Raw genomic sequence first — 25,485 nt, forward strand, 5'->3', positions numbered from 1 at the left:
TAATCAGATTATTTATTCATTTATTTATTTGCAATATTTATATAGTGCTCCACATCAAAGATTTCAGAGTGGCAAACAACAAGATAAAAGAATAGAACACCATATTAAAATAATTTAAACAATTTAAAAGAAACAGATTCTGAACATACTAAACCGTAGGGATGTATGAATCCCTTACCTGGTTCTGGACGGGGAATCCGCTGGGGGGGGGGAGGTGATCCGTTCCTCCCCCTGGAATCCTCGATGGGGGGGAGGTGATCTGGTCCTCCCCTCGGGAATCCTGCCTGGCTGGCTCCGCTCCGCGGCCATGCCATGGAGCTGCCCACCCAGCCAATCCGCAGCAGGGCCTCCAGCCACTGCTGGGCTGGTGTGGATGCAAATGGCATCCTGCATAGGGGATGCCATTTGCATCCCTACAGTAGCCCATGATAGGCTACGTAAATATTTACATAGCCTATCATGGCTAGAGCAGGGATGCAAAGGGAGACCGCTACGCCATTTGTGCCCCTGCTCTTTGCCGTGATAGGCTATGTAAGTATTTACGTAGCCTATCACGGTAAAGGCAGCCATGCAAATACTTACATACTTACTTACGTAAATACTTCTGTAGCCTATCATGGCAAAGAGCAGGGGCGCAAATGGCATAGTGGCCGCCATTTGCGTCCCTGTTCTTTGCTGTGATAGGCTACATAAATACTTACGTAGCCTATCACGGCTGCCTGCAAGGACGCAAATGGCGGCCACTACGACGGCTGCCATTTGCGGCCGCAGTAGCCCAGCAGTGGCCGGCTAGGAGACCAGCCGGAGCCACCGCCGGAGCTGCTGTCAGAGCCGCCGCTGCCTAGGGATGTCAGAGAAATTCTCTCGAAAGTGAAATGGGCTCGAAAACAGTCACTTTCGGTTTGCCGAACCCTTTCCCGAGACGAGGCGCCCAGGTCTACCCGAACGTGAGCTCACGCGACCCTTTTTTTTTTTAATCTGCCGAAAGTTTTACGAAGGTATTTACGAAGGCAACTTCGCAAATTAGGACGAAAGATGGCGAAAGGGATTTCACAAAACTATTTAATAAACATGCAGTTTCCTTTCCTGCTACGACGCGGCTTTCTTTTGCTGGGAGGGACGGGGTCACGAAGTGCACGTAGCCTGCCTGCCCTGAGGCCGAGCTGCATAGCCTCATCTTTTGTTCTATACTTTTATTGTATGTGTGAGGTCAGGTTCAGGTCAGGTGAGGTCACCTGAGCAAGATCCCTCCAGGCCACCCCCCACCCCCCCAGGAAGATAATTGAGGGGAGGGAACTCATCGACCATTTATCCCCTGGATTCCCGCCTTTAGTTCACATAGGACGGCGGTCGTGCAGCAGCCTCACTTGCTCCAAGCTAGACTCCAGAGTCCAGAGACAGACTAGAACAGGCGCCGCTGCTGCTCCGTTCCAGCTGCTGCAACTTTCTTTCTCTGCATCCCCGCGTTCTACGGCACTGCAGTTCAACCTTTTTTCTTTTTTCTTTATTACAGTGAAGGTATGCTTACTTTACCTGAATGTGCCCTTATGCTTAGTGATTTTGGGGTGAGATGGAGGAGCAGGGGGAACCCATGTGCCTGCCTGCCTATGCAATTCTTTCTGGGGAGGGGGGAGGGGGAGGGGGAGGGGGGAGGGGGGAGCTGGAAGGCCTCCATCCATCCCCCATCCTTCTGGGCTTCCCAGGATTCACCCATGTGCCTGCCTGCCTATGCATTTCTTTCTGGGGAGGGGGGAAGGCCTCCTGCAAGGACTCCATCCCCCATCTTCCTGGGCTTCCCAGGATTCACCCATGTGCCTGCCTGCCTATGCATTTCTTTCTGGGGAGGGGGGAAGGCCTCCTGCAAGGACTCCATCCCCCATCCTCCTGGGCTTCCCAGGATTCACCCATGTGCCTGCCTGCCTATGCCTTTCTTTCTGGGGAGGGGGGAAGGCCTCCTGCAAGGACTCCATCCCCCATCCTCCTGGGCTTCCCAGGATTCACCCATGTGCCTGCCTGCCTATGCAATTCTTTCTGGGGAGGGGGGAAGGCCTCCTGCAAGGACTCCATCCCCCATCCTCCTGGGCTTCCCAGGATTCACCCATGTGCCTGCCTGCCTATGCAATTCTTTCTGGGGAGGGGGGAGGGGGGAGGGGGAAGGGGGAGGGGGGAGGGGGGAGCTGGAAGGCCTCCATCCATCCCCCATCCTTCTGGGCTTCCCAGGATTCACCCATGTGCCTGCCTGCCTATGCAATTCTTTCTGGGGACGGGGGAAGGCCTCCTGCAAGGACTCCATCCCCCATCCTCCTGGGCTTCCCAGGATTCACCCATGTGCCTGCCTGCCTATGCAGTTCTTTCTGGGGAGGGGGGAAGGCCTCCTGCAAGGACTCCATCCCCCATCCTCCTGGGCTTCCCAGGATTCACCCATGTGCCTGCCTGCCTATGCAATTCTTTCTGGGGAGGGGGGAAGGCCTCCTGCAAGGACTCCATCCCCCATCCTCCTGGGCTTCCCAGGATTCACCCATGTGCCTGCCTGACTATGCAATTCTTTCTGGGGAGGGGGAGGGGGAGGGGGGAGGGGGGAGCTGGAAGGCCTCCATCCATCCCCCATCCTTCTGGGCTTCCCAGGATTCACCCATGTGCCTGCCTGCCTATGCAATTCTTTCTGGGGAGGGGGGAAGGCCTCCTGCAAGGACTCCATCCCCCATCCTCCTGGGCTTCCCAGGATTCACCCATGTGCCTGCCTGCCTATGCAATTCTTTCTGGGGAGGGGGGAAGGCCTCCTGCAAGGACTCCATCCCCCATCCTCCTGGGCTTCCCAGGATTCACCCATGTGCCTGCCTGCCTATGCATTTCTTTCTGGGGAGCTGGAAGGCCTCCATCCATCCCCCATCCTCCTGGGCTTCCCAGGATTCACCCATGTGCCTGCCTGCCTATGCAATTCTTTCTGGGGAGGGGGGAGGGGGGAGGGGGAAGGGGGAGGGGGGAGGGGGGAGCTGGAAGGCCTCCATCCATCCCCCATCCTCCTGGGCTTCCCAGGATTCACCCATGTGCCTGCCTGCCTATGCAGTTCTTTCTGGGGAGGGGGGAGGGGGAAGGGGGAGGGGGGAGGAGGGAGCTGGAAGGCCTCCATCCATCCCCCATCCTCCTGGGCATGGATGGGCCACATCCTCCATCCTGGGCTTTTCAGCCTAGTCTGCTGTACAATATGCCCCTGTTTAGTTAGCACCTTTGGAGGGGAGCATTTGGGGAAGGATCTTCTTCTTCAACACAACAAAACATACACGACTGTTTTACATTCATCCATATTCATTGCTGTGAACATATTTCATATTATTTAAATGTTACACGGTGCTCCAGTACGAAAGAAAACCCCAAGTCTTTAAAAGAACTGCAATACTTTCTCAAACAATACACCTTTTCGGTGGGAAAACACTTCAGTGTTTTGTGCTCGCTTGTTTCCAAAGCCATAGTTTGCTGTCTTGTTTGGGCTTGATCTCTTTTAACTAGAGCTGCGATGTGAATTGATTAAGCAATTTCATTTCTGAGGATGGTTTTTAAAATGTTGCAGAAATCTTGAGTCAGAGACTTATTTAGTCCCTTTAGTCTGACCCCCGATATGGCTACTACAAAAAGAGCGCCTGACTAATCAGGCACTACTCCTGGGGGTCCACAAATGCACCCTTGAAAAAGGCCGTGGGATTCGCCAAGTATGTGCTCAGGTCAGGACCAGCCCTATCGTTAGGGAGCCTTGCAGCTCCTCAGCCAGCTTGTTGTCCTCTGGTGTGGTGGAAGAGGCTCTCCCATTGTCACTGTTCAAGTAAGATTCAGCTATCGCCCTATGTAGGATGGAGGGGTGCCATTTTACCCTTTGCCTCAGGAAGCAAAACGCGTTGGGCCAGCCCTGTGGGGGATGAGTCCCACACAATGGTATAATAGAGCTGATGAAAGGAGTGGACCTTGCAAGGGAGCCAGATATCTCCTCCCCCATGCTTTTCATGTTTTCACCAGTGAGGACACGTTTAGATAACTCTCGTTGAGTTTCCCAGTCTGTACAGTACCTTTTTTTTGCACCTAATGTGTTTTCTCAGTGCTCGGTAGTGCAGGAGTAGCTTACAACTGCACCTTGTGTCATGTGGATTGATCGCGAGTCCTCCAAGCTATGTTTCATAGATTGCTACAACAACACAGTTTTATTTGCTTGGCTATTACTCAGGTGTAAAAGTCGCAGTTCTCATGAAACTCTGCTTCTATGTATTTTGAATCTTTACAGAGACGCCCACAACCGTCCTCCCTGCATCCGACAGCGGAAGTGGGGCAGGTGAACCAGGTCCACAGCTGCCTGCTGATGATCACCTCGTGGGCGGCGGCTCAGGTGATTTTGAAAAAAATGCCGGAGGACTTAGCGTCATCAGTGATCCGGACAGCGAAGATGATGAGGAGCTCTTCTATATCAATGATGTCCCTGCTGAGACTGGGTCTGACTCTGTTCTCCACTTCCAGCCTTCTGCGTTCTGCGGGAGCAATCCCAAACCTCAGGAACAAACGTCCCCTGCCAAGCACTGGTCAGCACCATCAACAACACCATCCACAGATGAGTGGGAACATGCAGCTCCAGCTGCCACCTCATCTGGAACTGAAGGCCCCATTCCCCAAAGAAGAAATGGTGGTGGCAGGGTGAGCTCCTATGTGTGGCGCTGCTTCAAATATGCAGAGAACGACCGCTATGTCGTGATGTGCGATATTTGTCGAAGCCGTGTGCGGCTAGGAAAAGAAGGGGGCTGTCCACAAGTGGGCACGTCTGCCATGAGGCGACACATGGAGGTGCATCATCCGCTTCTTGTGCCCAAAGATAGCAATGGGAAGCCACAACCATCCAAAAAGAACAGTACCGCCTTTGCCTCATCTTCCAAAGACCTCACGCAAAGTGGTCTGGGTGGGAAGGGCACAGAAGGCAGCTTTGCTAAGAGGCAGGTCTCACTGGAGAAATGCCTTGCGCTGACACAGAAATTACCCTCTGACAGCGCCCAGGCACGACTGTGGAATCACCTCCTGACAGTGGCCATTGCAGCACGTATGCTTCCCTTCTCCCTGGTGGAAGATGAATACTTTTTGACCTTACTTAAGAGCATCTGCCCTCGGTGGGATGTCCCCTCTCGTCACTACATTAGTGGCGTAGCCATTCCAGCCCTGGCTTCTGCAATCAGACGGGTGATCCAACAGGATTTGAAATGTGCAGTTGGAGGAAGTGTACATTTAACGAGTGACACATGGACAAGTAACCAAACAAAGTCTTATCTGTGTGTCACTGCGCACTGGGTATCCATCAGTGCGAGCAGCCGACTGAGTCGTAGAACAGCGACATTGTCCCTCACAATGCTCTCTGGGACACACACAGCGGAAAACGTCAGCAGCAGCATCAGTGGTGTTGTTCAGTCCTGGTTGGCCCCCTTAAATCTTACAGTGGGGTGTGTAGCAACAGACAATGCCTCAAACTACCTAAAAGCAGCCCGCATTGCACGGCTAAACCACATTCCATGCGTTGCGCACTGCTTGAACCTTGTGGTGCGTTCTGGATTGAGCAATGCCTCCCCAAAAATTGGCAAGCTACTTAAGGTGGCCCAATCCATTTGCACCCACTTCCGGCAGTCCTGCTCAGCAATGGAGGCAATCGGCGCCATCCAACGTAGCCGTGGCCTTCCAGAACACAAATTCATTTTGGATGTGTCCACACGCTGGAACAGCACATTGCATATGCTTCAGAGACTCTGTGAGCAGAGACCAGCTATAAATGACTACATCACTGAGAAGCAACACCACTCCAAATTTTTTGTCACACCACATCAGTGCCTCTGGATGCAAGACCTGGTGGACATTTTAAAAATTTTCGATGAATGCACAGCGGTACTGAGTGCAGACTATGCCACACTGGGCCAAGTGCTACCTGTGCTAAGGATCATAGAGGGGGTGCTGAGAAAACGCCATTCTGAGATTTGTGAGCGCACCAGTGCTGGAGGCAGGGAATTATTCCCCAATCCTGCAGTTAGGCTTGCAGAATTCCTTCTGCAGGAGCTGGGCACCAACAAACACATAACCTCAATCAGGGGGGACATGAAATACGTTGCTGCTGCATTCCTTGAACCACGGTTCAGGGATAGCTCAACAAGTGCGGAGCCTCCAAACGACAACCCTGACTTCCAAAGTTTAAAAAAAAATTTGACTGAGAAAGTCATGGAGTGCTTCCAGAGAGATGGGCTGGATGAGAAGGAGCTGGGTGAGGCTAGTAGGACCACTACCTCCCCTGAAGACAATATCTGCAGCAGTAGCACCATCACCAGCAGGAGGGGCAATGATGACGCCACAGCAGCTGCACCACCAACAGAGTCAGACACAGGGGCATCTTGTCTCAAGTTCAGCTTGTACTCCTCAATGGCAGTGGAGCTTGGTGTAAGTGGGCGCAGGCGGGGGGAATGTGCCAAAGCAGCCAGGAAAGCATCAGCCTATGATGTGCTTGTCCGGGAACTTGAAGGTTATTCAAGAGAGAGTTTCTCGGGAACACAGATCAGCCCAGAGAGTGATCCTCTCCTATACTGGGATACAAAATGTGGCGTTTGGCCACATCTGAGCAAAGTCGCCATTTGGCATCTATCTTGCCCTCCCTCGAGAGTGGCCTCTGAAAGGCTTTTCTCCACCACAGGCAACATTGTCACCGCCCACCGAAGCAGACTCACGCCACAACATGTCTCCACCCTCGCCTTCATACGCTCCAACAGGGGATGGATTCCCAAGGAGCACCTCCCCCCCCCACCAGCTGTCAGCAGCAGAGTAGAGCAGTCATCAAGTGACGAGGAGGAATCCTGGGATGATGACACTGCTGCTAATGTGAGCCAGAGTTCTGAGGGACAATGAGGCAGAATGATACAATTTGTGAGTGGTCGCACTGAGGTGTCCCTCAGAACTTTGTCCAAACCTGCAGTCCCTGTCTGGCCTGGGCAGAGCCCAAAGCACTGGCGATATGTGGCGGAGCTTAATAATACCTCACATGCAGAATCCAGTTGCGCTACCCGACTGTGTGTGGCGGACTATGCAACAGCGTACATCCCTACTACACACACACACACACACACACACAGAGTTCTCTATGCATCCCAGTGTACTCCGCTATCGACTGTATATGTGTATCTTTACCCCTCTGAATGTTAGTGTGATTCTGATTCCCCAAATGTATGTATAGTTCTATTTCTCTTGATGTTGATGTATGCTTTTAATTCATTTAAAATTCTTTCATAAATCACGGAATTGCTTTCAAAGACCTTGTTGTGGTCTCTCCCTGGACTCCCTCAGCTTTTGGGTTTTCCTAAGCACCGAGAGCTCTATGTGAAAAGATCCCTCTGGTATGCGTCCAGTTTACATGTATGTGATATGCACCTACACGTAAAACAAAGCATACTTCATAGAATCGTTAAGCCACAGAACCATGGGGTTGGAAGGGGCATACAAAGCCATCGAGTCCAACCCCCTGCTCAAATTAAGGTGTCCAAGTCAGAGCATCCCTGGCATATGGCTGTCCAGCCTCGTCTTGAATGCACTCATTCATAACATCAGGGATGCGGACTGTCCATCTCCCTATGAGGGAAGCTGTTCTTGTTTGGCTGGGATTCTGGGGAGGGATTCTTGTTGCGGTTAACAGTAAGCAAACACAGAGATCATTGTGTACAATGATCTAGATTTAAGAAATTATATCTGTGGACTTGAACCAAGGAATTGTAACCTATTTTTTAGAAAGAACTTTATATACAAACAGAACAGATCAAGACAAAACACAGAAACAATTCAACAATTCAAAAACAATGTTGGGCTGGCTGGCTGTGGCTGCAGGCCTCAGCTCGTAGGAGGAGGATGGCTTTCCCGCTCCAGGGCCTCCACCCTCCTTCGAAGGTCGTCACCTGTGTGTAGAAAGAAAGAGAAGAATAAAGCACAATGGTAATATGCATCTTGCAGGCAGAGTTGTTAGCTCAGGTCAGGTGCCATTCTGTAGTACTACTTACAGGTCCTCCTGAGCATCCGGACGTCTCTTATCAGACGCGTCAGGATCACAAGAGGAGGGGCTTCATCTGTGGAAGAAGGGTGGCCTTCCTCCACAGATGCTGCTCCTCTTGCTGCTGGCTCTTCCTCTTCCTCCTCCTCCTCCTCCTCCTCTGTCCTCTCCCTCTCCGCGGCCCTCAGTGCCTCCTCCACCAGCAAGGCACGATGCGCAGCTGTGGGATGTCACAGTAACAGAATGAATGCCTTTATATATGTGGTGAGTGAACAAAACCACAGTCACTGATTGATCTGTCTATCACCATCCCCACTACCATAAGGACCACTGATTCTGTCCTCCCACCACAAGGTCTAATGATGAGGGGATAATTAGGGAGGCAGATTATACAGTACTGACAGTTTTGGTGTGATGGGGACTGTTGGACTTCTGTAAACATGCACAGGATTGCACTTCTAGTCACCCCACTTCTACATTTGCAATGCCATGGTATCTGTTCATTCTAGTGATGCATTGCATAAATGCCACCTTTTTTCCTAACGCAAGGAACCCAAGGCGGCTCACATTAGCCTCTTCCTCTCCATTTAATGCTCACAACAACTAGGGATGGGGGAGAATTTCTCCCCGAAACTTCGGGGGGCCGAGCGCCAACGTATTCGGCCCCCCGAACAAGTTTCGGGGAGAAATCCTCCGCCCCCCCCCCGCCCCCCGCACCCCCCCCCCGGGACGGGACTTACCTTCCCTGAATGTCCCTCCTGGCGGCGGGTCCGGCTGGCGGTTCGTCGGGTGTTCGAGCGGGGCGGGAGCGGCAGCCGGTCTTTCGACCGGCTGCCGCCGCCGCCATTGCAATAAAAGGAAAAAAAAACAAAACGTCCCCTGATAGGCTATGTGACGATTCACGTAGCCTATCATGGCTAGATTTGCAAAGTCAGCCGTGATAGGCTACGTGAATCATCAAGTAGCCTATCACGGGTGACTTAAAAAAAAATAAAAAAATGTGTGTACGGATAATGGCGGCCCCCATAGGGAGCCGCCATTCCCGTTCCTTATTTGGTCGCTGTAGTCTACGTAAATGTTTACGTAGACTATAGCGACCAAATAAGGAACGCGAATGGCGTCTCCCTATAGGGGCCGCCATTTGCGTACGCGCTTTTTTTTTTTTTTAAGTCACCCGTGATAGGCTACGTGGCGATTTACGTAGCCTATCACGGCTGACTTTGCAGATCTAGCCGTGATAGGCTACGTTAATCGTCACGTAGCCTATCACGGGGGCATTTTTTTGTGTGTTTTTTTAACTGTTTAGTTCGCGGCCTGGCGAGGTGAGCCGCCATTCGCGTTACATATTTAGTTGCTGTAGTCTACGTAAATGTTTACGTAGACTACGGCGAAAATAAGGGCAACGCTATTTGCGTTGCCCTTATTTTCGCCGTAGTCTACATAAATATTTACGTAGACTACAGCAACTAAATATGTAACGCGAATGGCGGCTCCCTATGGGGGCCACCATTCGCGTACGCACTTTTTTTTTTTTTTTTAAGTCACCCGTGATAGGCTACGTGACGATTCACGTAGCCTATCACGGCTGACTTTGCAGATCTAGCCGTGATAGGCTACGTGAATCGTCACATAGCCTATCAGGGGGCGTTTTTTTTTTTTTTTTTTTTACTTTCGCATTCGCGGCCGGGCGAGGTGAGGCGCCTCCTCCCCGGCCTGAATTTCGGCCGGGCGAGGCGGGAAGCCTCCCCCCCGGCCTGAATTTCGGCCGGGCGAGGCGGGAAGCCTCCCCCCCGGCCTGAACTTCGCGGGGGGAGCAGCGAAGCGCTCCCCCCCACCGCGAACAAGCTGCGAGAAAAGGTAAGTGACTTTCGTCCACCCCTAACAACAACAACACTGAGGTAGGCTGGGGCTTTCTGACTGGGCCAAAGTCACCCAGCGAGCTTCCATGGCTGAGTGGACTATACCCAGATCTCCAAGGTCTCAGATGAACACTTGCTCATGAGTTGACTGGAGTGCCAATGTCTTGGTAGAAAGTGGGGTGGGTGGCGTGCAAAAATTCAGCAATCACTACATGAAGAAGGAAGACGACACTGAGAGGGTGGCCCTGTTGCTGCTGGGCTGGTGCCAGTCCCCCTGTGTGCACTGCAGAGACCGGCAGCAGCAGCATTTCCCTGGAAATGGACAGTGTGTCAGTGTGTAATATGAGTTGTAGTAGCCAGGCCCGCATAATCCTATGCATGTGGTTGTACAGGGAAAAACAACGCAGTTCCCAGCATCCCTTCTTCAACCAGCCAAAGTGGCTGGGAGATGATGGGACCTTTTTCTGTCAAAAGTTCAGCAAGCATAGGATTGCAGGCTAAAAATGTCAGGATTTGTTTGTTTCTCCATGAGAGAGACCACAAAGAGATAGCTTCATTTTCGGTACACATCCTTGTCTTCATATTTAGTTGAGCTTGATGATGGGATAACTATAACTTACCAGGCATATACCTCTGCAAAAATGGGGGCCGGCCTGCTTGGACCCACACTCTGCGGATGCGCCAGTAGTAGGTGGGGGGGGGGGTTGGACAGCGGTGCCCTCCACTCGGCAGCAGCAATCCCCTCTCTGACGAAGGACTGCTTGAGCGCCTTCCATTTGGACCTCAGTTGTCCAACTGTGCGATAGTGGCCCGCTCGCTCCATCCTCCTCTTTATCTGGGCCCAATAAAGTTCATTGCGGCAGGAGGAGCTGCCAAACAGCACTGCCACCGCCTCGCTCCGCTTAATGTTGCTGAGGAGGGCCTTGGTCTCCTCATGGTCCCACCTCCTGCCACGCACTGGTGCAGCCATTTTGCAATTTGCACACAAACACACACACCAAGACAGCCACGTGCACAACCACCACTTAACTACACACACACAGACCAAACCATACAAAAACACCACAATGCACAACTACACACACACACACACAGACCAGACAAAACCACAACAATGAACAAACAACAGAGGAAATCCAATAATAAGCAAGCACCACCACTAACACAACACCACCACCACACCACAGAACTCCACCCACAAATCCCCACGCAGACGCAAGCGCAAATGCAGACGACATTCAGGAAGTTAGCAGGAAGTTGACGACAGATTTTGCGGAAGCGGAGCTGCAGCCCCGTTTTTTTTTTATTGTGACTGTGTGAGGCGGTTAGGTTAACAACAAGACCAGTAAACGCGAGGATCATTAAGCACAAATACACAGAAATTAATAAAATCCCTGTCCCTGTCCGAGAAAAGAAGACAGCGGGGGAGCGCACAGAAGGCGGGAAAGTGGGAAGCATATTTTGGGCAGCAACGAAAAATACGTAAATAATTACGAGAATAGTGGAAAAGTTCTGGCCAAGGCAATCCACCTTCCAAGAGTACGGCAGAAGCAATGGGGGGATTCCCTCCTACGGAGGAAATCACAATGTAATATTTAAAATATTTTACAATAACGTTGTCCTTATTTTTGCCGTGGTCTCCGTAAAGATTTACGGAGACTACGGGGGTCAAATAAGGGCAACGCAGATAAAGTTGTCCTTATTTTCACCGTGGTCTCCGTAAAGATTTACGGAGACTACGGGGGTCAAATAAGGGCAACGCAGATAAAGTTATCCTTATTTTCGCCGTGGTCTCCGTAAAGATTTACGGAGACTACGGGGGTCAAATAAGGGCAACGCAGATAAAGTTGTCCTTATTTTCGCCGTGGTCTCCGTAAAGATTTACGGAGACTACGGGGGTCAACTAAGGAACGCAAATGGCGGCGCCCCATGGGCGCCGCCATTTGCGTACGCGCTTTTTTCCCCCCCCAAAGTCGTGATAGGCTACATAACGTAATTTACGTAGCCTATCACGGCCACGTAGTCTTTTTTTTTCCCCCCCTTTCGTAGTTCGCGGCCCGGCGAGGCGGGAAGCTTCCCCCCCGGCCTGAATTTCGGCCGGGCGAGGCGGGAAGCCTCCCCCCCGGCCTGAATTTCGGCCGGGCGAGGCGGGAAGCCTCCACCCCTTCGCCTGAACTTCGGGGGGAGAAGCGAAGCGCCTCCCCCCCACCGCGAAGCAAGCTGCGAGACCGGGTAAGTGACTTTCGTACATCCCTACCGCTGCCACCGCTGGAGTTGCTGCCGCCGCCACATCCGCCCCTGGTAAGCTCCATCCCGGGGGGATTTCGCGGGGTGGCAGGGGGCGGGAGGCCATTCTGCCACGGATTCCAGGGGGCCGGATTCTAAAGAATCCAGCCTCACTGGAGTCCGTGGCGGAATTCTCTGATATCCCTGCTATACCGCAGCTGGTCGCTCAAGGAAGGCCTCTCAAAATAACAGTGTTTTCAAGAGGCGCCAAAAGCTACACCATGTTGCCACCTGTGGCCTGTCTGACCTCCAAGAGCAGGGAGTTCCACAGAAATGGGGCCACTACACTGAAGGCTTTTTTCCTGTTGGACTCCAGCCAGGCAATGGGTAGGGGTGTATGAAACCTACTTACCCATCCACTGAAGGGGTCTGCAGGGTGGGGGAGGCGATCTGTCCCTCCCCCTGGAATCCTCTCCGGCCGACTCCACTCCACGGTGAGTCCACGGAGCTTCCGGCCGGGCCCGTCCACAGTCAGACTTCTGGCCGCTGCCACGCAAATGGCGTCTGGCGTAGCAGACACTATTTGCGTCCCTGCCCTTGGCCATGATAGGCTACGTAAATATTTACGTAGTCTATCACGGCCAAGGGCAGGGACACAAATGGCGTCTGCTATGCCAGACGCCATTTGCATCTGCAGCCCGGCAGCAGATGGCTGCAGAATGAAGACGACGGACCTGGATCTGGACCTGGACCGGCCGCCGCCAGGTAGGGTCTGTCCTGACCAGCCTTCACAGAGTGGCGGGGGGGAGCAGTCCGTTCTGCCGCGGACTCCGGGGGGCCGGATGCTAAAGAATCCAGCCTCATTGGAGTCCGTGGCAGATTTCTCCTCCATCCCTAGCCATGGGTTCATGTGGAACCACCAGGGATGTAACCTCTGATGATCTCAGTGACTGGGCAGGTTGGTAAAGAAGAAGGTGCTCTCTTGGGTATCCTGGTCCCAAGTTGTTTAGGGCTTCATACACTAGTACTAATACCTTAAAGCTGTCCTGGTAGCAAATAGGCAGCCAGTGCAGTTCCCTCAGCAAACGAGCTAAATTCTGCACTTGCTCCAGCTTCCAGAGCAGCCTCAGGGGCAGCCCCACACAGAGTGCATTGCAGTAATCCAGTCTTGAGGTTACCAATGCCTGTATCACCATGGTCAAGCTATACCTGTCCAAGAGAGGCCATAGCTGGCGAACCAGCCGAAGCTGTAAAAGGCACTCCAAGCCACCATGGCCACTTGGGACTCCAGTGACAATAATGGATCTAGGAATACCACCAGACTACGAACCTGATCTTTCAGAGGGAATGCAACCCCATCCAGAATAGGCAATGAGGCCTATCTCCCAGACTCAGGAACTACTCACCCACAGGACTTCCATCTTGCCTGTATTCAGCTTCAGTTTATTGACCCTCATCCAGCCTATTACTGAGTCTAGGCCCTGGTTCAAGACTTGCTTGGCTTCACCTGGTTCAGATGTCCCAGGGAGATAGAGCTGTGTGTCATGAGCATGCTGATGGCATTTAGCTCCAAATCCACTAATGACTGCTCCCAGCAGTTTCATATAGATGACATTAAACAACATTGGGGACAAGATGGTACCCTGCAGCACCCCATAGCTCAATTGCCAAGGGGCCGAGGAATACTCACCCAATGTTACCCTCTGAAATTAGCCCTGTAGGTAGGACTGGAACCACTGTAGCGCAGTGCCTCTGATACCTATCCCATGGAGTTGATCCAGGAGGATACTGTGGTCAATAGTATCAAAAGCCAATAAGAGATCAAGCAGAATTAACAGGGTTGCACCCCCCACATCTCTCTTTCAATAAAGGTCATCCATCAGGACAACCAAGGCTGATTCAGTCCCATAATCAGATCGAAACCCAGACTGGAATGGATCTAGATAATCAGTATCCTCCAAGAGTGCCTACAGTTGCTCTGCCATAATCCTCTCAAGTACCTCCCCTAAAAAAGGGGGTATTTGTGACTGGGTGATAGTTGTCAAATACCATTGGGTTCAGAGTGGGCTTCTTCAGGAGTGGTCGCACTACTTCCTCTTTAAGGACAGCAGGGACCACCCCTTCCTGTAGGGAAGCATTTATCACTTCCTGGGCCCACCCAGTCATACCCCCTCGGCTACCTTTTATTAGCCAGGAGGAGAAGGGATTGAGAGGGCACATGGTCGGCCGCATTTCTGCAAGCACCTTGTCCACATCATCAGGCCACAACTACTGGAACTGATCCCACAAGACCGGGTAGATGGTGGCATCAGACACCTTGATCGGAATTGCACTAACAACAGCATCAAGTTTGCTGTGGAGGCAAGTGATTTGGTCCTCAAAGGGCAATGCAAAGAGATCACAGTGGGTCCTCGATAGGGCCAGGGCCCCATTTACTGGGGAAAGGTGTTAACAGTCCCTGGACAAGGTCTGCTGGATGGCTACTTGAGGATGCAATGGAGGCAGCAAAATAAGCCTTTTTTGCTGCCTGCACTGCCACACAATAGGCACGATTATGTGCTCTAGAGTGTGCTCGGTCATCTTTACTTCGAGTCTTGCACCTTTTGCACTTTAGCCAATGTCCAGCCTGTTCCATTTAGGGATGTACGAATTGTGTACCTTCCGTGCTGCTTGACTTCTGCAGTTTGCGGCCAGTGCTCCATACTGTCGTTCGCAAGCCGCTGGAATTCTCCTCTTTTTTTTTCCGCTCCGAAAATTACGAAGATAAATCTGTACCGACAGCCGTAATTCTGCATAACTTCCGTAAGAAAGGCTATTTTTCGTAGATATTTATGTATTTTTTCCCCTGCCCTGAGACGTGCAGTAATTACTTTCAGCCAAAACACTTCCTCCTCCCCATCCCCGGGGCTTCCCAAAACAAGGCTGCCCTAGGTGTGCCTGAGTGATGCACTTTTTGTTTAAAGCAACACTGTTTGAAAGAAAGAAAGAAAGAAAGAAAGAAAGAAAGAAAGAAAGAAAGAACCTTTTAAAATGACCATGCTGGTCTGGAGCCCTGCACAAGTACTATTCCCCCTGCTAGGCTTTTGATTTCTACATCCAGCCTTGTTGGTGACATGGTGAGGCTAAAATGGAGAGGAGAACCAACTCTGTGCATGTCTACTCAGAAGTAAGTCTTACTGAGTTCAGTGCAACTTACTCCTACACATGTCAGCACCCCACTTGCCCCCAGCTCAGCTTTGTATTTCCACATCCAGCTCATTAGCAAACCTCCTGTTAGTTTTCTCACTGGGTGACTTTGGGCTGGTCTCTAACCACTAGATCATACTTCTGTTATGAAACTCATAGGGATGTCAGAGAATTTCGCCACGAATCTCGGGGAGGCTGAATGCCAGCGCATTCGGCCCCCCGAAATCGGTGGCGAAACGGTGTGCCCCCCCACCCCCACTGAGACGGGACTTACCTTGGGCAAATCTAGGGATGCACGAAAGTCGCTTACCTGGTCTTGCAGCTTGCTTCGCGGTGGGGGGGAGGCACTTTGCTGCTTCCCCCGAAGTTCAGGCCAGGGGGGGGAGGCTTCCCTCCTCGCCCGGCCGAAATTCAGGCCGGGGGGGAGGCTTCCTGCCTCGCCCAGCCGAAATTCAGGTTGGGGAGAAGCGCCCCGTCTCCCCGGCCGTGAACTTCAAAAGAAAAAAAAAACACGCCCCTGTGATAGGCTACGTAACGATTAACGTAGCCTATCATGGCTAGATCTGCAAAATCAGCCATGATAGCCTACGTTAATCGTCACGTAGCCTATCACGGGTGACTTTGAAAAGAAAAAAAAAAAACGCATATGCAAATGGTGGCCCCCATAGGGAGCTGCCATTCGTGTTCCTGATTTGGTCCCTGTAGTCTACGTAAAGATTTATGTAGACTACGGCTAAAATAAGGGCAACGCTATTCGCGTTGTCCTTATTTTCACTGTAGTCTACGTAAATCTTTACGTAGACTACAGGGACCAAATCAGGAACGCGAATGGTGGCTCCCTATGGGGGCCGCCATTAGCTGTACGCACTTTTTTTTTTCCTTTCAAAGTCACCCGTGATAGGCTACGTGACGATTAACGTAGCCTATCGTGGCTGACTTTGCAAATCTAGCCGTGATAGGCTACGTTAATCGTTACGTAGCCTACCACAGGGGCGTTTTTTTTAATTATTATTTGGAATGGTGGCGGCAGCAGCCGGTCAAAAGACCGGCTGCCGCCCCCACCCCTGACGAAGACCTGCCGAACTGCCGCCGGGACCCGCCGCTGGGAGGGACATTTGTGAAAGGTAAGTCCCATCCCGGGGGGGGCGGGGGGGCGCGGAGAATTTCTCCTCGAACAACCTCCGGAGGACCGAATGCGTTGGCACTCGGCCCCCCGAAGTTTCGGGGAGAAATTCTCCCCCATCCCTAGGCAAATCTCCCTGGCGGCGGCGGCTCTGGCAGCGGTGCAGCGGGGGTCCGGCGGCGGCGGCTCGTCGCCGCCGCCATTTCCAAGTTAAAAAAGAAAAAGAACAAAACATGATAGGCTATGTAAAGATTTACGTAGCCTATCACGGCTAGATTTTTAAAAAATACAGTGATAGGCTACGTAAATGTTTACGTAGCCTATCACGGCTGAGTGAAAAACAACAACAACAACCGCACATATGCAAATGGCAGCGCCCATGGGCGCCGCCATTTGCATTCCTTATTTTGGCACATCTAGTCTACGTAAACATTTACGTAGACTACGGCGAAAATAAGGGGAATGCAAATAGCGTTCCCCTTATTTTCGCCGTAGTCTACGTAAATGTTTGCGTAGACTAGACGTGCCAAAATAAGGAATGCAAATGGTGGCGCCCATGGGTGCCGCCATTTGCGTATGCGTGGTTTTTGTTTTTGTTTTTCACTCAGCCGTGATAGGCTACGTAAACATTTACGTAGCCTATCACAGCTGACTGCAGGGACGCAAACAGAAGCGGCTACGGCCACCTCCATTTGCAGACCCGGCCGGCTGGATTCGCGGTGGGAGGGACGGGGACCCTCCCCCCCAACCAGAATTTTGGGGGGAGGGACAGAGCGCCTTCCCCCCCAGTGAATCAAATTTTGTCACAGGTAAGTGACTTTCGTACATCCCTAGAAACTCATGAAGAAAAAGAGACAGTATAATGGAAAGTTCCTTCTGAAGCAGTCACACTTCACTTGTACAAATGCAGCATGAAGGAAAAGATCAGCAACCTTCTCTTTGTTTGAATAAAAAGCACACTCTGCACATGCTCAGGGAATGGACAAAATGAGGAATGAACATACCAGGGAATATGAAGAACTATATTATTCCATTATGTATGTGTGTGTGTGTGGGGAATCTCCCTCCATCCAGCTGCTCCTTGGAAACCCCCCGCCCCTTCACCCAAGGGTCTTCTGAGATAACTAACAGGAGGTTTGCTAATGAGCTGGATGTGGAAATACAAAGCTGAGCTGGGGGCAAGTGGGGTGCTGACATGTGTAGGAGTAAGTTGCATTGAACTCAGTAAGACTTACTTCTGAGTAGACATGCACAGAGTTGGTTCTCCTCTCAGCTCAGCTTCGTATTTCCACATCCAGTTCATTATCAGACCTCCTGTTAGTTATCTCAGAAAACCCTTGGGTGAAGGGTTTTTTTTTTTCCCCAGAGAACAGCTGGATTGAGGGAGATTCCCCCCCCACACACACACACATAATGGAAGAATATAGTTCTTCATATTCCCTGGTATGTTCATTCCTCATTTTGTCCATTCCCTGAGCATGTGCAGAGTGTGCTTTTTATTCAAACAAAGAGAAGGTTGCTGATCTTTCCCTTCATGCTGCATTTGTACAAGTGAAGTGTGACTGCTTCAGAAGGAACTTCCCATTATACTGTCTCTTTTTCTTCATGAGTTTCATAACAGAAGTATGATCTAGTGGTTAGAGTCCAGCCCAAAGTCACCCAGTGAGATAAATAACAGGTTTGCTAATTATTAATTTGAAAGGTTAATTTGGAATGGTCACAACCCTTCCAACCCATTATTGTGGGGCTCTGGTCATGTAGCTATGCTCTATGAAAACTGAAAGATGTGATTCATGACCTGCTGCTGTTTTTAGCCCTTGACAGGTTGCGATTTTGAAATACATTCATAGAGCATGCATCAGTGTCTAACAGACAAGTTGCTCATAATTCCAACTGAGTTCCTATGTGCCATTTCACTGGCTGCTTGTTTTAGCAAAGAGCCTCAGACCTGCATAGGAATAGGCTGCAATGCTCTATCTAGACTTGATCTTCCTTGGCCAGTGATGAGAGATGTTGCAATCTGGGAGTGATTTTGCTCTCAGTGAAGTGGCCTGTCCTCAGATTGGCTGCCAACCTAAAATTCATTTTGGGAAAGTCACCTGAGACGAATTATACCTCCTCTAATAAGATTCTACTTGGAATATAGGCATGTGTGTGTAATTCCTGCTCTTAAATTGGAGAGAAAGATGTGATTAAAATCTGACTTCCTCCTAGTGGATCTAATCAGTGTTCACATTAAAAACCATCACAGTTCGCTAGTGCAGTTTTGATTGCTGACGCCAAAAAAAGGAAGTAGAATGAGAAAAGAGGAAAGAAAAGGTGAAGGGAAGGGGTGCTCAGATAAAAAAAGGAAACAGTGTCAAGAAACTGTTGATTGTTAGTGTATTTTATTTACTATGGCTTTGTTGATGGCATCCAGGTTGCTAAACTGGGATGTGTCCAGGTTAGCAGAGGCTGGAATGCAGTCAGGAATGAACTAGCACTTTAACATGATCCCATATGTGACAGTGTTACAGAAGGTATGCCAATTGCTATGCTTTGTATATGGATGACCAATAAATAGTCCCTTTTGTGAAGTCAGTTTATAGCTTCCTGTGTCTATGCATTCATTATGTTCCTACTTAGATATCAGTGCTAACCTTTTGTGTAAATACCAGGCTCCTGAAAGACAGAACTGATGAAAACATATCTATCTGTTCTGTCTTCTTGCCAGACTTGCCATTCCCAAAACACCTGTTGTGGCTGCCCCAGCTGAAGGAAGTTCACATTCTAATTCTGGGCCCCTCCTTCTTACCGTGTGAGTGTTCTCCTTACACAGTTGTTTGTTCGGGCTACATTTTTCAAAGAATCAAAGATGGATGCTACCAGAGTGTTCTTCTTTATAAAATATTTGCATTGAGATTTAAATTACATGTTTATAACATTAGCAATGACTATATAAAAATACTGCAACTTCTCAAGTTAGCAAAATACAGGCATTACATCATGTTTGTAATACAGCTTTGGCTGCTGGGCAAAATAGAAACATATAATAATAATAATAATAATAATAATAATAATAATAATAATAATAATATAAAATTCAACATGCATGCTATCAACTCAAGTGAGCAAAACAACAACCAAACCCCTTAACTTCTTGTACTTCTCTTTTATGACATAAAACATTCCATGTGGTAACCGGATTAGATTATTATGCCCCCAAATCCAGTTTTATGGATTTATTTATTAGAAGAATTTATAAATTGCCTTTTCTGCTCACCAGGGTTCTCAAAGTAGTGTACAATTCAAAAAACAACAACACACACTCATAGAAACAAAACATTCTTTAACATGGGCAAAACAATATTAAGATTAATCAAAGACCTGACAAAACATTACAGTGTCTATTACCTGTCTCAAATTCAGTAGGGATGGAGCCAACCCGACCTCCCTCAGGAGGGAGTTCCATAACTGAAATGCTGCTATAGAAAGAGGCCCTCATGTACCCACCAACCTAGCCTGGAGGATGATTGCAAATTATGAGCCAGCTCATACAATAAGAATCTTTTAACTGGTTACTGGCTAGGAAAAGGAAACTATCAGTCTGGATAAGACTCATCTCTATGGTCATCAATTACAAATCACAACAGTTTGCCAACATTACCATCCAAAATCAGAATTTTATGATTTTTAAAATGACAGTGATGTCCATCATACTTCCCATATTATTATTTCTGCTATATACTAATAGCAATCTCAGTTCTTTAAGTGCCAACCTGTTCATCTCCAGCAAAATGCCATTTAGGGATGTTGGGGAAATGGATTCAAATGAGTTTGAATTTCTATGAATCCAACCTGTGGATTCCACAGCAGACTGGCTTTTTTTCTGAGTCAGGAGGATTTCATGAACTTGCAGACCATTTTTTAATGGGGGGGGGATTTGTGGAACTTTGCACTTGCACCAATGCACATTCATGCTAAGGTGCCTTAGCGCAAATGCACATTTGCGCAAGTGGGCAAAATTCTTGTACATCCTTGAATAAATCCAATTCCATCAGAGTGGGTGACAGCACAAAAGACACCTGACAATCCACAAAACACAGACAGAATGGATTTAACAATCTGTACATCGCTATGCCATATGCACACAAGAGGAAGGCAACAGCAGGTTTGGGGAGCCAAAAGGTCTAAAGAAGCACAAAAACTAGGGCTGTGCACTGCCCTGAATAATGAGTTGAAGCAGGCTGCTTCAGAGGTGCCTCTGGATGATACGAGTTGGAGCAGAATAGCAACAAGGTGCCCCGAAGTGAAGTGGCTTACATACGAAGCACCTTGTCCGACTCTGTGATTTGTTCTGAGCAACCCAGACAGCCTGGTGCCAAAAGTATCAACTTGACAAAGTTCAGCAAGGGGTTGAGGAGAAGGGGGAAAGAGGAGGAGGAGGAGGGAGAGAGGGAGCTATGGCAAATGGAGAGTCTAGTTGCCAAATCAGGGCTGAACGTAACACAGCAATCTACAATCGGTGACAGTGGTGGAGGAGGGGAGAAGACTGAATAACTGGAGAAAAACAGCTGCATTTCAGAGACAGAGATCATTCTGGTGGTGTTACTTAGGGAAATGAGACCCCCCCCCGTACGGGTTCTCCCGACAGCCCCCAGCCCCTGCTCTGCTTGCCAGTCCCTCCGCCATGATCACAATGTTTTTTAAAAACATAGTGATTTGAAGTCTATGTGCACATAGACTTATACACAAAAAGTGCTGTGAATCTTGAGTATATGTGTCCACACAGACCTATATGCAAAAAGTGCTGTGAATTACCCAGGCTGGAGGAGGAGGTATGTTGCACACCCCTGCTACTTGCTCATTGTCTCTTCCTCATAAGTCCTTGGCAGCCGAGCAGACAGGGGGCGGTGGCAGCACGGCACTGAGAGGTATATTAGGGATGTATGAAAGTCACTTACCTTTTACGAAATTTGATTCGCGGTGGGGGGGAGGTGCTTTGTCCCTCTCCCTGAAATTCTGGCCGGGGGGGAGGCGCCCTGTCCCTCCCACCGCGAATCCTGGCTGGCCGGGTCTGCAAATGGTGGCGGCCATAGCCGCCGCCGTTTGTGTCCCTGCAGTCAGCCATGATAGGCTACATAAATATTTACATAGCCTATCATGGCTGAGTTTAAAAAAACAAACAAACCGCGAGTACGCAAATGGCGGCGCCCATGGGCGCCGCCATTTGTGTTCCTTATTTTGGCACGTCTAGTCTACGTAAACATTTATGTAGACTACGGCGAAAATAAGGGGAATGCAAATAACATAGATGTTTACATAAACGTTTACGTAGACTAGAAGTGCCAAAATAAGGAACACAAATGGCGGCGCCCATGGGCGCCGCCATTTGCATACGCGCGTGTGTTTTTTTTAACTCAGCCGTGATAGGCTACATAAAGATTTACATAGCCTATCATGGTATTTTTAAAAAATCTAGCCATGATAGGCTATGTAAATCTTTACGTAGCCTATCACTTTTTTTTTTTTTTTAACTTGGAAATGGCGGCGGCAGCCGGTCGGAAGACCAGCTGCCGTCGCCGCCAAACCGCCGCCGGAGCCGCCGCCGCCAGGGAGATTCGCCCAAGGTAAGTCCTGTCCCGGGGGGGGCAGGGGGTGACAGACCATTTTGCCACCGATTTCGGGGGGCCGACTGTGCTGGCATTCGGCCTCCCCGAGATTTGTGGCGAAATTCTCTGACATCCCTAAATTAGCTTTTTGCTTGGAGAGTTTTCGTGGAAAAATTAAATTTCAGCTGCATCTAGCACAAAAAGTACTTGGCCAAACTGTCTGAAATTTGGCAGGTGGCATCCCCTCCATGTCAGGAGAGAGAACCCCAAGCTTCATGCATTTATCATGAAAACCGAAAAAGTTATGGCCATTCGTGTTTTCTCATGCAAGTCAATGGGAAAACGCTCAAACCAAGTGATCCAGATATCCAAATCTCACTTTGGATCTGGAACCATGTCAAAGCAGAGGGGGTCTGAATTGGTCCAAGACAAAGTGGGGCTGATTCTGACAGTCCAAAGCAGCATCCAAAGCAAAGCAGGCACAGAATGTTCAGTGTGGTTGGGAGACATGTGTTGGTAAATTGGGGGGAGGACAGAATGGAGTGGCTGGAATCCTGACTAGGGAGCACCCCAAAATGCATCATGTTGCAGGTTCCATTTGTTTTCACAACTGCCCATCATACTCTGCTCACTGTGTCATTTTGAGAGTCCACCCATCTTCTTAAGATGAGTGAAAATGTTGTGTCAGAACGAGAAAAATTGTGAGGAGATGTGCAAACTCTGGAAGTAGTCTATTCATGTGACTGTTCATAGTATCCAAGAATGTCTGGTGTTAGTGCTTTGCACTGAGCAAAGTTTTGCTGGTGGTACCCACCCAGCTTGCCAGAGTTTGCACTTTGGATGGCAAAGGACATGAGTCCATTAAGCATAATTCTCGGCATACAGTGCTGCTGAAGCAACCAATTGCTGTGCTGTGTTCAGGTACCAATACGCCATCCCTTTCAGAAAATCGATTTCTATCTTCATGCATCTGTTCATCCATTATGCCCCCTGGCATTGTCAATTCTCATCCTGAGTGTAAATAGCTTCCTCTTTTTCATAGGGCAGAATTGATCTGCAGAGTTCACTTTGAAACACGGCTATTAGCTCAGCTTTCTGATAGACTTGTAATTTATAAAATAACACCTATTGTGGTGGCTACTGCATGGGGAACAAAAAAAAAAGAGACAGGATGGTGGGAGATGGGGGTGTGGAGGGCATTCTCTTTTGCACCAGTCTAAGGAAATTCACCTAGTGAGTTCAAGACTTTCTTTAAAATCTGCAATGAAGGCATGGGGCCATTGTCTTTGCACCACTGTCTTTCTTTCTCTCCACTCAAACAAAAGAACAATTGGCACCATCTGAAAGTTAGGGAAAGTGAAAAAAGGCAATTGAACATTGTTAGCAGAAGAGAGATCTGTGTGAAACCTGAGGAGGTTGTTTGAAAGCTAAGACCCTGCCTGCAAGCCAAGTGAGAGGCTCTGCCTGCATACAGAGATCTCAGGCTCCTGAGCCTGTAGGACTGGGAGAAGAGAAGGGAACAGACCCAGGAGTTACAGAAAAAGATGGTGGTGAAGAGCCATTTCCTACTCCAAAATCTAACAGCTATAAAGGGACAGATATGTGACATCTAAGGAGAGACTGCTAGCTGAGTTCAGCAGCTGCAAGAGCAGTAATGAAAGTTCTGAACCAGTGTGAATGTGCGCTCTCTCTCTCTCTCTCTCTCTCTCTGTGTGTGTGTGTAAATGGAAAGTTAAAAAGAAACTAGGATACTGTGGGACTGTAGAATCTATTGTCTGATTTATGCATTTAATGGATATGCCAGATTAATTGATTAGCTAATAGGAAAAAAATGTAGATATAGTCATATTTATACCATTACAAGTTACTTGCTCTCTTAAAACTGAATTACTTCTTCACTCAATTTTATCTATCTAGCTCAAGCTTCCAGGAGCATTATTTTATTGGCTGAAATCCATGCACTGAGGATTTGAAACCCAGTTGGGAACTATTGTAAATGGAGTTTATAATAGCTCATGCACATCAGCACAAAGATGATGTACAAGTTGATTATATGTTATATATTTGCTTGTGTTAATGCATTATTTCTCTCCTTCTCCCTGCTATGAAGGATATGGGGAAGGGGAAAGTTGTGCCTGGCCATTGGGTGACATGAGGGTGTAGCTTGTGGGGCTATTCAAGCCCAGCTCCTGCCCTCTCTGGCATCAGTTTCCTTCATTTCTCACCTACGTGCCCCTATGTCAAGGTGCAAGTGTAACTGATCACATATGGGCTGAGTCAGATTCCCCCCCCCCCATCAATCAAATTGGCAGAGGGAGATGCATTTTACTTTTTGCCTGCTCTTTATGGTCACAGCAAGACAGAAGATTCTGAAAGTCCAGGCGTGGTCTATCCTGGAAGGATTCACAGTTGGTACTCTGAAGATGCCAGTAAAGAGGAAAGATGATCCAGTCACAACAGACAGGTCTATGGTGGCCATGTGTCCTACTTTACATGGGCAACATTTGGTTAAAACTATTGAGGAGGTTGAATGTATGGGAAGGGCCAGGTAAGATGGAGCAGTGTGCAAGAGATATAGGCTAAGGAAGGGAAACAAATGCCAAATAAGTAATTCTGTTTTGTAATAAAACTGCTTAGTTGAGTACCCTGAACTCTGGCTCATTGCCTTTTTATTCTCCCCCACCTGGATGCTCTAATTCCTGCTGTGATGCACTGTGACTTCTGATTAAAGATCCTAACTATGAAATTCAGGTATATACAGTCAGGGCCAGAAATATTGGAACAAGGATAACTGTTTTGGCAGTTGGCCTCTGTACACCACCACACTGAAGTTGAAAGGAAACATACCCAGATGGGAGCGAAGCCAGGACTTTCAGCTGTAATTCAAGGGGTTTGACAAAAGTGGGGCACTAATCATTCAGGAAGGACAGCCAGTGGCATACACCAACCCATTGTTGGTGGCTCATAAGTAATGGAACGAATGGCTGACAAGCAGCTGCATGGCCAAGTGTGGCCTGTTTCCTGGGTACCCCATGACCAAGCAAGCAGATAAAAGGCCTGGAGGTGGTTCTGAGTGTTACATTTGCATTTGGTAGCTGTTCACTGGGACTCCCAACATAAGGTCCAAAGAGGTGTCCATGCGAGTGAAGGAGGCCATCATTAGGATGAGGAAACAAAATAAACCCATCAGAGAGATAGCAAAAACAGTGGGAGTGGCCAATACAGCAGTTTGCAACATCCTGAAAAAGAAGGCATTAACTGGCAAGCTCAGCAACAGCAAAAGGCCTGGAAGACCACAGAAGACAACTAAAGTGGATGACCGCAGAATTCTGCTCATGGTGAACAGGAACCCTTTCACAACATCTAGCCAGGTCAAGAACACTCTTGAGGAGGTAGGCATGTCATTGTCAACATCTACAGTCAAGAGACGGCTTTATGAATGTAAATACAGAGGCTTCACAACAA

The 25,485-nt window shown here is 49.2% G+C and overlaps 1 protein-coding gene across 1 annotated transcript in view; it reads right to left on the reverse strand.

Annotated features, from left to right (window-relative positions):
* Positions 1-7,777: 7,777 nt before the first annotated feature.
* LOC146351043 (uncharacterized) overlaps positions 7,778-25,485 on the reverse strand; it is a 139,942-nt gene continuing 122,234 nt past the window's right edge. The window contains exons 7-8 of the mRNA XM_084845670.1: positions 8,046-8,255; positions 7,778-7,943 (exon numbers count right to left, since the gene is read on the reverse strand). Coding sequence (XP_084701796.1) covers positions 7,879-7,943; positions 8,046-8,255 — 275 coding nt within the window. The 3' untranslated portion in view covers positions 7,778-7,878. The remainder of the gene's footprint in view (positions 7,944-8,045; positions 8,256-25,485) is intronic.

Source organism: Heloderma suspectum, chromosome 3, assembly GCF_057233095.1.
Source record: "Heloderma suspectum isolate Gila_16-S chromosome 3, 16-S_ref, whole genome shotgun sequence".
NCBI classification, from domain to species: Eukaryota; Metazoa; Chordata; class Lepidosauria; order Squamata; family Helodermatidae; genus Heloderma; species Heloderma suspectum.